This window comes from Pollachius pollachius, assembly GCF_949987615.1.
Source record: "Pollachius pollachius genome assembly, chromosome: 1".
Taxonomy (NCBI): domain Eukaryota; kingdom Metazoa; phylum Chordata; class Actinopteri; order Gadiformes; family Gadidae; genus Pollachius; species Pollachius pollachius.
The window spans coordinates 16,102,562-16,119,587 of record NC_136934.1 but is presented as its reverse complement, the minus strand read 5'-3'; the positions used below and the strand labels follow the sequence as shown (position 1 = coordinate 16,119,587).

At 44.8% G+C, this 17,026-nt stretch overlaps 1 protein-coding gene across 1 annotated transcript in view; it reads right to left on the bottom strand.

Annotated features, from left to right (window-relative positions):
* Positions 1–17,026, bottom strand: part of pde4d (phosphodiesterase 4D, cAMP-specific) — an 87,128-nt gene that overhangs the window by 19,097 nt on the left and 51,005 nt on the right. The window contains 4 exon segments of the mRNA XM_079738765.1: positions 1,324–1,373; positions 1,878–1,954; positions 2,071–2,107; positions 4,333–4,524. Of these exon segments, the coding sequence (XP_079594891.1) occupies positions 1,324–1,373; positions 1,878–1,954; positions 2,071–2,107; positions 4,333–4,524 (356 nt within the window).

Here is a 17,026-nt window from a genome sequence, read left to right as displayed (position 1 = left end):
GGAGGAGGAGGAGGAGGAGCCAACAGGGGAAGACTGGATAGAAGTAGGGAAGCGTAGCAGCTTAAACGTGAGGCCTACTATACTCCAAGTCCATGAAGGAGCATAGTAGTCTGATTATATAGTAGGCTCTCTTCTGTCTAATTCAAAGTAACTAATTAATTCCCTTTGGCCATTTTACATTTTATTGTGTCTCAGTGGAGGGGGACACAGTGCCAAGCTATGCAGGTCTCTCTCACTACGTTAGGACAATACATTCAACCCAGGGTCCACACCAAAACTCACTCCCCCCCTCCTCCCCCATTGTTGCCCTGCAATATGCAATATGATCTCTAAACATTGCATGGTGTTGTCAATATCCCCATATAACAGCATGTGTAATGCTATGGGCTGCACATCTGAAGAGGGGACATTTGTGAGGTTTTAATAGAGAGAAAATAAAATGTGTGATAATGTATTAATTGCAGTGGGGGTGGCTTAGCATGAGTTGTGTGTGTGCGTGTGCGTGTGTGTGTGTGTGTGTGTGTGTGTGTGTGTTGAAGGAATGTATCCTAAAACTGCGGAGGCATTAGGTATGTTTGACTTTCCGCTCACAATTAACAACTAAGCAGATCTAAACTATAGTTGAAGGTAAGTCTATTCAGGTCACAAGAGATTCCTCAGGAAGTGACAACACCCCCCACCACCCATCAAAGAGAAAAGAGGAGGGAAACATTACATCGAGGCGGTACGTCATCACTGACTGTGACTATAAATGGCAGCTTTCTGCTTTCAAGAGTTTACAAGGGCTGACAAATGAAAAGTGTGCTAGGTATGGGAGAGGTGAGTGTGCATGTCTGCTGAAAGAGATCACAGAACACACGTAAATACCTCTAAAATGATCTGTTATTGATTGTGTCTAGCTTTGGGATCTTGGCGGTGGACAAGACTACTAGCAGGTTGTGTCTATACTCGACAGTACGCGCTCGAAAATAAAAATCTAAAACACACTAAACCGTAACCAGAATTTATCCAGCAAATCTCACCCCTTTCAAATGTGCAAGCAATTTTTTTTATTCCATTCACGTTTCATGTTACTTTTCATGTTCTCTAGCTCCCCCAATAGGACGCGAGCGTCCGTCCATCAACAACAACAGTATCATTATCATCGTTTACAAACAGCCCTGGCAAACATGGCATCCATTCATTTTATCTCAATCACACCAGAAAGAAAGAAACGCGATAAGCAAGCTAGTCTAAAACATATACGGTACATGAGTGCTCATTTCATGCTAAATCCCACAGACGATGCACACACAATATGATAGACTCAAGCTAGACACATACCTGTAAAGGAGGTCTTTGTGAAAGGAGGTGGGTTACACATGGGTGATCTCCTGGAATGGAGGGAAAAGACAAAAACCACTCACTTATTTTCCCTGAAAATCATTTCTTTCAGCCTATTCAATCCAAAAGCTCTGCATTGTTGTCAACTGTAAATATGCAGTATTCCCCTGGGTCTCTACTCTTATATCGCTGTTCACAAAGTGCTGTCTGGGTGCAGGGGGGCTGCTTTATAGAACAGGCCCAGGTTGTTGTTGTAGTACTCACTTAATAACAACAGAGGGCGCACAAAGCTTGACAATGAAGGCAATGAAGGCAGTTACAGTAGAAACTGCCTCTGCATATGAATGAAGGCTGAGGGAATAGGGGCGTTGCGGAGGGGGGGGGGGTTTGCTGAATGCTGAAAAATACATTAGCTTAATCTTCTAGTTTGCTATGTTCAGTACAGACAGTACATGATAAGACATACTCACATTTGATTATAACATGTGTACAGATGAGTATCTTGTGATGTAATGAGTAATGAATCCTTCATCATTAAAGAAAATACAACTTACTTATTCGACGCTCTGTCTTGCTGTATGTTGGTGAGGGCACCAAAATTGTTTCGTACGGTTCTTAAACTGGCCAGAACCTGAAGGATAAAAGGCAGAAGTTAGACAAGGCGATTCTAGTTTCAAAAGTTCACACAAGCGCATTTGTAGAGTGACATCAAAACAGAGCCAAAAGAAAGTAGAAAGAAATGCTCACCTGTGCAAACGGCGTTACAATCATATCGTCCCCATGACTGAAAAATGCAGAGACAGAGAGAGAAAGAGAGAGAGAGAGAGAGATAGACAGACAGAGAGAGATAGAGAGAGCGGGAGTCATACAAAGTTAGAGCTGCATTGTTAGTTATCCTGAGGTAGGTATACCTATGAATGATATCCTAATTCTCCTATACTAATACCAATGTCACAATGCAGATGCACCAATAGCCAGCTAAGCCCCTCTACTGGTTGACAATCTGAATAATTATCACAAGGTTTGCAAAAGGCATAGCTGTAGGTTTGTATGAACCGCAACAGGTGTTTTTCTGGTTTTAAATTCAATGTGTACGGTTGTTTATATTCATACAGTCAGATGAATGTCATCGCTACGGGTTCTTATGGACCGAACGGGAGGATAACTCTGTAGACCGGTGACACACATTTTCACACCGCAGGGTGGTTTATTTTCTTTCCACTCGTTATTCTCAGTCTCTCTCCGCGTATGTCTTTAACCAGAGAGAAGACTAAGACGGTTGTTTACCGGGTGTCTCCTCTGCTGTTTGTCCTGGGTGACGGTTGTCTTGACGACCAGCGTAGCCACGTGGTGTCACACTCTGTTAGCCTATGCTAAGATAAGGAGCATGTCCCCAACACCACACACACTGGCCACTATTTTGTTTTTGGAAAAACGACCACATTTATAGTTTGGTTCCACTATTTAATGTTGTGTTATGGAAGAAAAACAAAAGCCTACTGTGCTTTTAATGTGGCGGAAAATGTCAATATTTTCATGCGTTATCGTTACATGAACAAATAGGAGTAGGTTTAATTTACCAACGGCGTCTGTTTAGATTACATATTTTTCCTGTCTGTAATATCAGTCTAATGTCACGTTGGACTCAATGAACTGGAAACAATTAGTGTATCAAGAAAGAGATAAAAAAAAAACATATTGCCCCAGGGTAGGGTAAAGCTTCCATCATGACACAATAGGCTACACCTAATAACTTGTGTTGATCATTTAACAATAGTTGTGGTTTTAGTATTATCTTTTTGCTAAACGTAATAAAGAACGATGCTGAGACAATCATTCATCTGCTTGTTTTTATGGTGAAGCGGTTGTTTTTCACAATTTTTTTAAAATGACAACAAATTTCAGTTGGTTATGCGTCAGTTGGTTAAATTTTAATAAGGAATCAAAATCTGCCTACATTTTATCGTCACAACCTCTCTAGAGATGGTACATTAGCACTGACTGTGCCTAGAAGTGGCAACTTTCTGCCTTCAAAGAAATACAAGAGTTGACTAATTAAATTGTGGCCCGTCAAGAGTTATGGGAGAGGTGGGCATAGCACTATGTGTCTACAGAAAAATACCACAAACTGCACTAACTGGAGGAATCTTGCTAGTATCGTTGTGGAGCCCTAAATGTACAGGATGAGGCTTGGCCTTCACATCACAGAGAGGACCCGTTGAGTGACCTCATGATCTCCACCATCTTGTGTTTCTTTTATTTGTTCCTCATGCAAATTGGATGTTCTGCGTTCAGTCAATATTTTTATTTCCTGTAGCAGTGGTTGTAACTTGATAGCCATGGCCATATGGGAATGGATGAATCTAGCATCAGTGTAGCTCGGACGTTTTTGGGTTGAGAGCCACGTTCTCAAAGTGAGTGGTACTAGTGCTGCTGTACATATGGAATCAACGTGGAAGCACAGCTCAGGGCAAATGAGGTTAACTTTGTGCTCGAAAAAAAAAGAAAAAGGAAAGAACTACCTCATTGTCCTAATGGTCCCGTCGACGGAGCAGACTTAACTATTATTGAGAATGACCCCATCGTGTGGTGCTAGGGCTGTGCTATGAATAGTAGTCTCAATGGGCCACTTCAGAATCTGCTGTCACCCAGACAGCTAACCAGGGCGCTGGTGCTACTGGCTCTGGGGCCCGGGCCAATATAGGTGATATTGAGGTCCCTCCCCACTAAGATATACACGGAGGAAGAGATTAGGCGTTCACAGAGTGGGTGATATTTTTAGCATCGAGTACTGAACATAAAGTAGCAACGGGTGTCGAGCCACAAGGGGGGGGGGGGGTCTTCACCTTTAACATAACCGACAGACAGAGATAGACGCATGTTCAAAGCAGAACATTTCAAAACAACATGGAGCCTCACTAGGCTTGACATGATGTGAACGAGGCGGGGAAGGCAGGTCATGGGACCGCCGCACACCACCGGAACAGAAAGAGTTCTTCGTGGACTCACATGTCACTGGCGATGGAGGAGTTCCTGGACATGGACTTGGGCGAGAGGTCGTAGTCGCTGTCAGAGCGGTAGAGGAAGGACTCTCTCCGCTGGCTGTGCACAAAGTTGGCCTGGAGGATGAGGCCGGAGCCCGGGCTGGCCATGGGGTCCAGGGGGCTGCGGCCCGACGAGGTGCCATTGTCCACATCGAAACTGTTGGGGAGAGCACAGAAAATACAACGTTATAGAACATGTTACGACGATTTAAAAGACTGAGGTTGTTCAAATGCTTCGACCGACCAATGAAAAAAAAAAGACTTAAAAAAATACAATCAACCAGAGCCAACACACTGACCCGTCGTATTATAAGCGTCGGCCTAATGCTGATGATGCAGATTTTTTAGCTTGATTATAGAGTGAGATAGGAAGGTATGGGAGATAGAGGGAATGTGAATAGGACTGGGCCTTATGTACATGCTGAACCCCCCCCCCCCCCCGCATCTCTACAGGCCGGTTTGCTCTATCCTAACGTTGCTGCTTTGCCTCACAGACGTGCCGCGAGCGTCTCGACAGGCCGTCCCCGCCGGGAAGCGCGCGGCTCGGATTACGCCCTGCGCTCTCGTGGAAGGAAAGCCGTTGCCGACGACGACAGCGAGGCTATATCCTGCCGTGACGTCAGAGCGGGCTGCTAAGTGTCTCCCAGGTGAGCGTCAACCCAGGTGACAGGCAACACACGTCCTGCCAGGGATATCGGCCTTATCGCTACGGTTACCAGACAAGCCCATAATCCTGGCCCCGGAGCTGAGGTCAGGGGGAGAAGGAGGAGGAGGAGGAGGGTGGGGTGAGTGAGAGAAAGGGGGGGGGGGGGGGGGGGGGGGGAATTCCCTCCTAGCATGACACAGAGGGGTGTCATCATCCCTACACTGAGAAGCGGCCATAGTGTTAATCCCCATTTGATATTAGATTGGAGCGGTCATAGCACATTGTAATGCTAACGTCAGCGCTAGCCTAATTTATAATAATAATAAATTCAATTTATATAGCGCTTTTCTCGCACTCAAAGCGCTTTACATAGGAGCACAACAAACAAAAGGAAATGTACTAGCGATTGTCTGTGCGTGTACACGGGATGTGCTGAGAAAAGACTGGAGGAAGTGAGGTGAATTCTTTGCAGCGACTTCACTGTCAGGGGTGCGCGAAGGCTGTTTGGTTTGGAATATTAAAGCACTCAGCATTGTGCTTTATCATATTTTTAAGATAAAATATTTTTCTTATCAACAAAGGCAAATACAAACATGGTACCATTCCAAGTGCAACGATTCGATTCTTAGAACGGGCTGACTCATGACACATATTTGAAGCCAAAACACAGCTTGCTTGCTTTGTAAGTCATGTTAATGTATGTATGCCACAACAAATAATGTAGGATATACACACACACACAACCTAATCACACCAAGAGGAAACAAAATAAAGGCTAGGTGATAAGATAATGAAGGAAGAGAATTAAAAAAGAAAACAATAAAATATAAAAATCCTGACACACTTTTGTCCCCGAATCTTTACATTTCAAGTTGGGTTCTGTACTCCTTCAGCGGAGATGGCGGTTGTGAAGGTGATGGGAGCAGAGAAACAACCACCAGGGAGCATCACAGCTCTCCAAGGGCCTTCATCAACACACCCCTGACATTTGTACTCCATTTGTAAACACCACGTTGATATGAGGCTTAAGCCGTAAAGACGAAACGTCCATATTGTTTACGCAAAACCATTCGTTCACATGTTCTCGGAGTGTTTTCATTCCATGTCAGGCATGACGTGAGTTTATCCAACATTAGATCTTGCTGTTTGGATTATGTGATGCCTGATATAGAACATCAAGTACATGTAAGTGTAAGTCATATGTCAAGGAAAATTAGACATTTGGCTTTGGCTTGAGTTTTGTCTGAATAGGTCTCTCTCTCTCTCTCTCTCTCTCTCTCTCTCTCTCTCTCTCTCTCTCTCTCAATGTAAGGCAAGTAATACTTGAGGGAGAAGTGATTATCCTAACATATTACCCCCCCCCCCCCCCCCCAACCATCTATTATGTATGGCTTCTCTCTCTCTTCCTCATAAATAGACACTCACCCCACCCCTACAAACAAGCTTTTTGGGCCAAAAAGGTGAATATATCAATAACTGGTATTTGGTGACTGCTGCACTTTAACGTGGCCAGTGCCAGGTTCTTGTAAGAGGAAAATATATATTTTCATATAATATATAAATATGTGATCAAATAATTATCACACCCTGCTTGTGTAACCTGTACAGTGTAAAAGTGTGTACTTCTGATATTTCGGCAGGAGGTTCTAGTTGGTCAGTAAAAAGACACATCAGGTTTAACAACAAGTCCTTTTTTCAAATAATCATTCCACCACCAATACCCAAAACACACACCCACATACACACACAGCTACTCAACATATAAATACTCAACAAAAAATCTTAGTGTGGTGGTGGTGGTTATTTTTATTCCTATTATTATCAAATGCCTAAACACACAAAAACACGCGCATGTGTACACACACACATAAGCTTGTACACACGCACACACACACACAAATATATATATATATATATATATATATATATTTTTTTTTTAATTGTGTCTTTGTGCAGCACAAATAAAATGATTCATGATTACTATTGTGGTTATTTTTCAGTCCCAGCTGTTTTGTTTTTATTACTATATGACCCATTATTATATGGACTACTGGCCTTAACTACTATTCAAAACTCCACACAGCATCTCACAGTGCCCATTGCCTCGTGAATTATCCATCTATTAGCCCTGTCTAGTCCCGGGTGCGGAACCCATGCCTGACATAACATAAACATGCTCTCCATAAATACATAAGTGCGTATGCGCCATACGTCACGCGACATGCGTGTGCTTATGTTCTACATCGTCTGCATTGCAACGCGCACACACACAGCGCACAAAAACACACACGCACAAGGCAGAGTGACTTGAGCAGGTGAACACTTGACATGTGTCCAACAGCTGAGTCATAATCCCACACTTTTGTACGTCACAGACCCCCTTCCCCAGGCCCCACATCTCCTTTAAGCCCCTTGTGTCTTGCAACACGCATAGTTAGGCATGCATCAGCCCATATTCATTGGTTATGCATGACCGGCCAGGACAGACTTTGGGACTGAGGCATTACTTTAAAACCAGCAAGGGGTGGCAAACGCCTAATATGTGATATCAAAGTGGGAATGTGGGGCTCATACGCCCTACTCGAAAACCCCTGAGCTGGCCGACTTTGTTAAATTAGCGAGAACAAACCAAAAGAATGAGCATAAAGGTCAGCGGTGCTGGTGGGTATGGTGGAGACTTAAAGGCGCAGTGTGTAAAATGTGGCATCTTCCACAATGTTTTAATTTAATTCCACAATGTTTTAATTAATGTATAATGCAATGACTATATGACTTGTGTTTTCATTGCATTAGAATGATTCCCTTTATATCTACTTGGGTAGCGGGTCGTCTTCCACGTAGCCCGCCATGTTGCACTGCCATGCTTCTAAACTTTATCCTTTAGTTTTACAGACTTAATAACTAAATACAAAATATAAAGCAGTCGTAGATGATAGCATCACTTTGAAAGTACCCGCTGGCACTTTGCCAGCCAGTTCAGGGGAGATTGGGGGCATTCAGTTAGTTGCAAATGGCAGCCTCACTGCTAGATGCCACTCAATTCTACACATTGCAGCTTTAAAACAATGGGATGGGATAAACGGGACAATTAGCAGAGTTGGGCTGGACAGATCTGAAAAAATATTTTAGGGAGGAAAGAACGATGATCGGAAAGTCCAATCTATAAAAGGGAAATGATCTGGGCCCCAAGAGGAAAAACATTTAGCCGGACTGATGTCGCAGAGCAGACAGGAAGCTTAAGAAACAGCACTCATCATCTGGTGAACATCAGCGCTCACATCCATCTGGAGGACTTATCTGGAAAAGACTCTTGTGAAGCACCGGCTGTTCTCAAACCAGACTTCAATGCTCGAAGCAGCCTTCCTTCCAAGCTCTAACTACCTTTCAGAGCACTTAAATGTATATAATAGTATATAAGTAACATTATTTGTCATAAATGATGTATTACCAAAAACGATCACTATTTAAATTACATATTTTAATCTGTTTGAAAATAAATCTCAACCAACGCCGTTGATGAACTGGGTATCATCATGTACTCACTTACCATTCCATCAATCAAACACTTTCACAGAACTGCATCCCCGAAGCAATTCCTTCTCATCTCCTATGTTTGAAATGACCCTCCTTAACACTTTTCTATTCTGAAAATACCCTGACAGACACTCTTCAACTGAAATTGGACTGTTATCCATAACCAACACATCCTATAGTAGCTGTTAGCAGGACAATTGTTGGAATTGTCCCTCCGAAATACAACAGCGGGTAGTTTGACATAGATTGGCAGATGATTTGTGCCAACAATAACAATGACTGAAGGACATTGCAAGGTACAGTTTGACCTACCTCTGTCTCTCTGTATCATTCTCTCACTGCAGGTAGACCTGCAAAGGCCCACCCATAAGGCACACGCGGACACAGACTCCCAGTGCACACAACCATAAAACAATAAAGAAAATAAAACTATTTCAAGATGACCAAATCAATTGAGTAGTTGTAGAAAAGCACAGGGGTTGAAATGAAGAACACATGCCACACTGAGATGGATCCGAGACCTTTCAATAATTGGTGTTAATTAGTACAGGCATTAGCAATGTTAGCCTTCAACAACCACCTCATGTCGAATGGTGATTTCTGTTTGATCTCGAACAAAGACGCACAAACACAACTTCTAAACAGGGACCAACAGCTGTGATATCTATATGTCTATATGTCTATATGTCTATGGTGGAAACTTGAGGGATGGACATATTTTGAAGGTGAAGGAAGGTGTGTGTGAGATAAGGCCATACGACCATATGTCTCGATTCTGGGGAAAGTCCCTGTTTCAGACCCCCTGGGTTAAAGAACAGACTGAGAAGAGGACCCCGAGTTCATTTTAGAAAGCTGAGTGAGCATGAATGGGGTCAAAGGAAAGTGCCATGGAAGATCAGTGTGTGAGACAGTGTGTGTGAGTAAGATTGTATTCATTTGTTTAAGTGTTCAATGGAGTGTGCGTGTGCGCATGGTAGTATAATTTTAACCGATAACATTATATCTCTTCCTACGAGGCCTCAGGACACATGAAACAATATGGAAATTGCAAATATCAAAGCAAATATCAAAAGGAGAATTTAACTTGATCTATGGACTATTTCAATGAACATAGTCTAGTGACCCACTGATAATGTAATAAACCACATGTTAAGTATACTATGCATAGCATGAGTCTTGAATCTTGAGTTTGGACTAATTCAGATAAAGCACTATTCAGAGACATTGTCATCCTGTTTATTAGGATATGTTACAGTTGTTGCTCTATATCTCAGATTCCTACCAGGCTGTCCTTGCACCATGGCACCACTCCAAAAGAGGGGGCGGGGTCAGAAGCCTCCTTTCAGATCTCCGTAAGTGTGTGAGTGAAAGATACTAAACAGCCCCTGATAACCAGGAAATGCTCCCATATCTGCCAGACACACACACACACACACACACACACACACACACACAATCACACACACACACACACACACACACACACACACACACAAACACACACACACACACACACACCGCTATTATTAATAGTGCAGGCTCTCTACCTCTTGCTATTGTTGCACTGCATCTGTGAGTTATCTCACTATGAGCTGAGTGAGTGGCTGGTTACTTAGTGTCTTGTTCATCACAACTCATGCCGACAGTCTCTCACGCATACACAAGACACAAGCACATGTACGCAATGAGTGAAGCGGGGGGGGGGGGGGGGGGGGGGGGGGGGGGGGGGGAATATTATTAGTATTTGAACGCGAATCCGTTGCGTTTCGACGTGCGGTGCACCCACGTAACAATTCTGTTTACCTCGGGAATTCGCCTCTGACTGCCGATGGCTTAGTGAACGGGTCAAACCGTGTTTCGAAACCGCCCATAACCTGGCTCTACCCTTTTGGTGTGTGTGTGTGCATACTAATCTTTATGACGTGGCTGACTACGTCAAACGAGGACGTGCTCGATGTGGTCGGCTTGGCCTTGGTTCAACACCTAACACGCTAGGCCTCCTCGTGCCCCCCCGGCACCACCCCATGACTCCCCCTACTTCGTCCCCCGGTGGTGGGAACGAGAGATCTGCTGGACGGGGATCAAACAGGACTGCACAAACAACCCCTCCCTTGCCCCCAGGTTTACCAAGGCAGAGAGGATCCCCAGACGTGTGTCTGTGTGCATGTGTGTGTGTGTGTGTGTGATTATGTGTGTGTGTGTGTGTGTGTGTGTGTGTGTGTGTGTGTGTGTGTGTGTGTGTGTGTGTGTGTGTGTGTGTGTGTGCGTGTGTGTAAGCAGGAGGGAAGCTGCATGTTTATTTGGCTGGGCGGAGGAAGGTTGAATTCTTCCAGACCCGTGGGCTAGGTCCCCACCCCTTAACACTCGTCATGCAGGCATGCAATCACATGCACAAAAACACACACACACACACACACACACACACACACACACACACACACACTCACATACCGACAAACACACACCTAGTCAAACACAAGTTGTGTACACAATACAGGAATGCTGTCCCTGGTGTGTGTGTGTGTGTGTGCAGACAGACACATTAACCAACAGAGGACAGCGGTCAGTGTTCTTAGCCTTTTCCAACCCAAAGCACCGAGTGATGCCACAGCAGTGTCACTTTCGCCCAGATATTCTCCACTTTAACCGTCTAGCTGCAATAATTGTGATGACTTTGGAAGTGTTTTCAAACCATTAAACCACCATTAAGACAACAGTCTCCAGGGAGAGGCAAATTGCTTGATTACAATACGAACGTAGGGGAATTGAAGGTAGCCATCCAAAGGCAATAAAATCATAGCGATAGAATACTGAGGTAAAACTGTGTCCCGAAACCACAGCAATGAAGCCTGCACCTCTACCCAACACGCCACCAGTTCACAAAAGGTCCCAGCAAATAAAATAACCCGACATGAAGTCTGCGGTGTCCGAATCCACACCAAAACACAGTCTGCCACTTAGCTCTACGGTTCAGGGCCCAACCTACTTAATACTAACTCCTTGCTCTGCCCACAGCATCCTCCTCTGCCTGATAGGCCATAGAGGGGATCGAGGGGAATGTGAGGCAAACACGTTGAGAACTTCCTTTAGGGCAGCTGGGGTTCCGGCAGCTTTCCAACATATTATATTACATATTATACCTGGTTTGCATTGTCTAGGGTTTGTGTGTGTGTGTATGTGTGTGCGCGTGTTTGTGTTTGCCTGTGTGTGTGTTAATATGTGTGCATGTGTATGCGTGTGCGTTTGTGTGTATGCCTGTGTGTGTGTATGTTAATGTGTGTGCATGCGTGGCGTGTTTGTGTGTGCCTGTGTGTGCGTGAATATGTGTGCATGCGTATGCGTTTGCGTTTGTGTGTGTGCCTGTGTGTGTGTGTGTGTGGGTGTGTGCGTGTGTGTGTGTGCGTGTGTGTATGTGTGCGGGCCTGCGTGTGTGGGTGTTTGTGTGCTTGAAAGAGAGAGGTTAGGGGAATGGGGGAGGGTGTCGTGCAGCACGGCCTATGAACCCAGCGAAAAACAAACCAAGTGAAAATAAACGCGCAGTAGCGCTGAAGCTAAAGGGCAGATCCAGTTTCTTGGTCGGCAACTAGCGCTTACAGCCAAGGACAAGTTAAGACAAGAGAGAGAGAGAGAGAAGGGGCGAGAGAGAGAGGGAGAAAGAGAGAGAGAGAAGTGGTAGTGGTGGATGATATATGCCTTTGGCGCTGTATTCTGGGTTCTGACTGATTCTATTTGAAGCCATGTCTTGTCACAAACAGCAGAGAGACACACTGCAACAGTCATGTCAGACGTGTGTGTTGTTACTTCGGCACGTTGACCATTTTACGGATGATGGATCAACCAGAGCTTGTGATAGATTCGCGTCAGAGGGTCGACCTGATAACATCCCTCACCGCTGACATGACCTTCTGGATCCAGGGCCATGCTAATCCGACAGAGCCATGTAGCCCAAACAGCTACAACACTAAACCAAACACAAAAAGCCCAGTCAGAAAGGAACAAGTGGCGAAATGAGGCGCCCTAATCAATCCTTGTCACACAGAGGTGGGGTGGGGTGGGGGTAACAAGACCTGAAGATGGACACTGTGTCCTCCTGACATGTCTCCAGGGTACGAGAGGTTCTCGCGGGGAAACCATGGAAAAAACAAGGAGAACAACACGGACACACATCGGAGGGCTCTTGTTCGGACACCCTCGACTGCTGGTCTCGTGCAGCAAAAAAATGAAATAATAAAACCATAACACTTAAGAGGAAGAAGTAAATGGGAAGCATATGTAAACCTATTTGAACTGTGTATCAATCATTCAACATCAACAACAGGCAGACAGCCGGACTCACATAAAGACAGACGGACGATCACGCGGACAGACTGACAGACAGACGGACAGACGGACGGGAACCTGGACGGCGGTGGAGGGAAAAGGGGGAAAGAAGGCATGTGTTTTTACCATATTCCCTCAGCGTTGCGTAGAGAGCTGGTAGAGCGCGAGCGCGGCTTCAGAATGATGCTCATGGTGTGACGAGTATCTGCCTGTCGCCACGTGCTCGCATGCAAAACAACCACACACACAGACACTCTCTCTCTCTCACACGCCCTCCACACGTTTCGCACACGAGCGCACCTCCTCCGTCCCGACCGCAGAAGCCGGTCACAGCTCTCTCTCCTGGGCGACCGAGGTTAGGGTAAGGGTTAAAGTCCTCCCCCCACAGTAGCCACCAATTCCCCTCTCTGTGATAGTCCGGTCCGGTGCTGCTGAAGGCCGCTCAGCGTCAAGTATCAGGAGCAAGGCAGCACGACTCTCGTTTTTTTACCAGTAGACTTAGGCAGTCCTGTTGCTCTGTGAACTAGGATAACTGTGTGCTCCTGTCACGTGTGTATCTGGTGTCTCTGCCCTCCTTTCTCTATATCCGCCCCCCCCCCCTACTCTCTCTCTCTCTCTCTCCCTCTCTCTCTCTCTTTTTCTCTTTAAGTTGAACTTGATTTCCTTGACAGCTCCAGGCTGCATGAATCAACCATGCACATTTTTTTCTCACTCTTTTTCTGAATGGCTTCTGTCCTTATCCTTAGCCATTTCAGTGTCTGCTTTCAATAACCCTTTCTCTCTCTCCCTCCCGCTCTATCTAGCTTTACCAGTTTCCCTCCTCCGTCAGTATGGCCCACTATCTTGCACTCTCCTTTTCGCTCTGTCTCCCTGGCTTGATATTCTCTCTCTCTCTCTCTCTCTCTCTCTCTCTCTCTCTCTCTCTCTGGTCATAGTAATTCCTTCCAGGGCGGGACTTCTATCCCTTAGTGATCCCGACAATAGTCTCAAATGTCAATCAGTTGGCTGCACTGGTAACCCAACACCACAGGCTAAAGTAAACCAATATGGAAAAGTGCCAAACACAAACACACACACACAGCCAATTCTACCTTATCTGTGTCAATGGAGGTTCAATGGTCTGCAGTAACTAACTTTTATTAATTTTCAATGAAGATACTTTACCATTGAACCTGGTTATAATTCCCCTGAAAAACAAGATACATAAACACTCACACACACACACACACACACACACGCACACACCTGCTGTGTGATGCATCTACATCCTATACATCGTCTGCATCGCCTGACCGCTAGGATTCCATGATCCAGTGATGTAATTTATCATGGCGGGCATGTGTGAGGGTGGTGACGGCATGGTGTCAGCACGGTGACGTGGACGAAACATTTCCTTGTGTTAGTTGAGTGGATGGAGAGAGAGAGAGAGAGAGAGAGAGAGAGAGAGAGAGAGAGAGAGAGAGAGAGAGAGAGAGAGAGAGAGAGAGACTCAGTCACCACTCCAAGGATAGTACACTCATCCAACTCTTATGGAGTGACAATTGGTGGCTGACAAGGCCGCACCGTTGGTAGAAGACACTGCTTCAGAGAAAATTTGACGCACTTTTAGGCTGCCAGGGAGGAGGAGAAGGAAGCGGGGAAAGAGAGGGCCGCGGGCTGTGACATGTGTGTGCCCGCGTCATTCGCTCGTTGCATAAGTGCACACACACACACACACAAACACATATGTGCATATACACACGCGTGCAAAAACACACAGACATGTGCATTTACACACAAGTGCATTGACTCACACAAACAAACACACAAAACCAGGAAATGCACAAACTCAAACTTGCATAGTGCCACATAATAACGATAAGCCAAATGTACACATTCTACATATTTACAGAATAAGCCATACTAGTGATATATACAGTGGGCATTTGCTCATGGCTCAAAGTGTAGCAGCCCTAGGCGAAAGGACAAAACACCGAGTGTGGCTCTGTGTACATTGCAATGACACAGGAAGACGATAGCTGTCAATATTTAATGAGCCTCACTCGAACGCAAAGAGCCAGAATGGACTCCTGTTTAATAGTTGCGCATTCCTTTGGAATGTGTGGGTCATTCTACGCAGAGGGGTCAATGGACTGGTGGTTTCATACCCAGGGCAGAACTGGCCACGTGAGTGTGGCTGCATTGGGACAGAGTGAAGCTTGACTAATGTGCCTAGTGAAGCATGGGATGGCTCAATGCTCGACATGGCCACCGCCGAGAGACCAAGGCAGAAAGCAGGTCACTGCATCAAATTTGGAACAATGAAAAACTGGACTACACAATAACACATAAAAAAGCAAACAAGAAACTAAAACGATAATCAATCAAAGTTTATTCCCAAGGACCGTATAGTGATGCCGCCTAGTGGTGAACTCCTAGTGGTGATATGGCCTAAAACTAGTCATTTTATCTCCTCCTATTTAATGATCAGCTTAGTAATAGTCCAATGGGAAATCATTACATTTGTTTCATATATTAAAGTTGGCTAATTATTGTTGTGTTAATTAAGCTATTTTAGATAAAAAATGTTAAAATAATATTTGCCCCTCAAACCAAAATCTTGCAAGTATGAAAAGAACAGACATTTCTTAAGTAAACAATCAAATTAAGATCAAACATACTGGAAGCAGGCTTATAACGGTATGGACATTAAATGGCACTTTCAGAGAGAAGGCAGTACCCCCTAGTGGTAGTAAATATCATTACTCTGCTGTTTGCAATGAGTAGGTTGCTTTAGTCAATTGTGAAACATTGCACATTGATTTTGCTTCCAAGAAAAACCAGCGCCTGTGCTGTGCAGATATATGCTGCAGTTAAGCACCCTAGGTAAACAGTGACATGAATATCTCTAAGTGAGCAAACGAGACAGATGGCTGGATCCACTGTATTGACAGGGCAAGGCTCCTCCCATGTCTATAGGTGGAGGAGACCAACAACAATTACCATAGCCTGATATGAAATGCTATAAGGGTTTTCAGAGTATTACACACACACACTTTTTAATCTCAGACATTACCCGAGACACACTGAAGGATCTAGCACATGGTGTTTACTGCTATGCTTAAGATACATGCTAATACATTGAGGGAAATACAGCACTGAATTAGGCTTAACAAGGTCAAAAAACCTTTCCCAATTAGCCATAATTGGCGCAGAGTGCACCAACTGCCTTTTCAACACAACTTCAAATTGGGTGCTAAACAGAAGCTACTTCCTCAGAGAGAGAGTTAATTGTAAACATTGACGTTTGAAGCTAATGGGTTGGCCTGTGTTGTTTGGGATTTAATATGCATTAAGTGTCATTTCCAATAACAGTTTTCTTTCTTTTGCAGTGCGTAGTCCAGCATAAGCACTTGGGTACGCATGTGTGTGCACTATTGACTGTATCGTGTTCACACGGGTATACACGCAAACCCTTTTCAGCTGGTGTGCAGTGGTTATCAACTAGCATCTGTTTCACACTATGCGAGTAAACAGCACAACTGCAGCTTCCCTAAGATAGCCAGCGAACCCCCAGCGAGCAGCGGCCATTTCAATAACACCCTGGTGTGAACACAGCTCCACTCTGCTGTTTTTCCCCGGATGAGCCATCTATCAGCTAATGTCTATCAGTTAAGGGAACATGAACGCACACACACATACACACATACAAGGATAGATTCACACAATCGCTAACACACACACACACACACACACACACACACACACACACACACACAAAAGGATAGACTCATAAAAGCAAACCCACACACACACACACACACACACACACACACAGGGAGACACTCAAACCTACACACACAACTACAAGTACACACACACACACACACACAAACACACATACAGGAATACAGACTCACACAAACTCACGCACATACACACACACACACACACATAAACACAAAAACACACACAAGTGCACACGCACACACACAAAAGGATAGACTCATAAAAGCAAACCCCCACACACACACACACACACAGGGAGACACTCAAACCTACACACACAACTACAAGTACACACACATATACACACACACACACACACAAACACACATACAGGAATACAGACTCACACAAACGCACGCACACACACACACACACACACACACACACACAA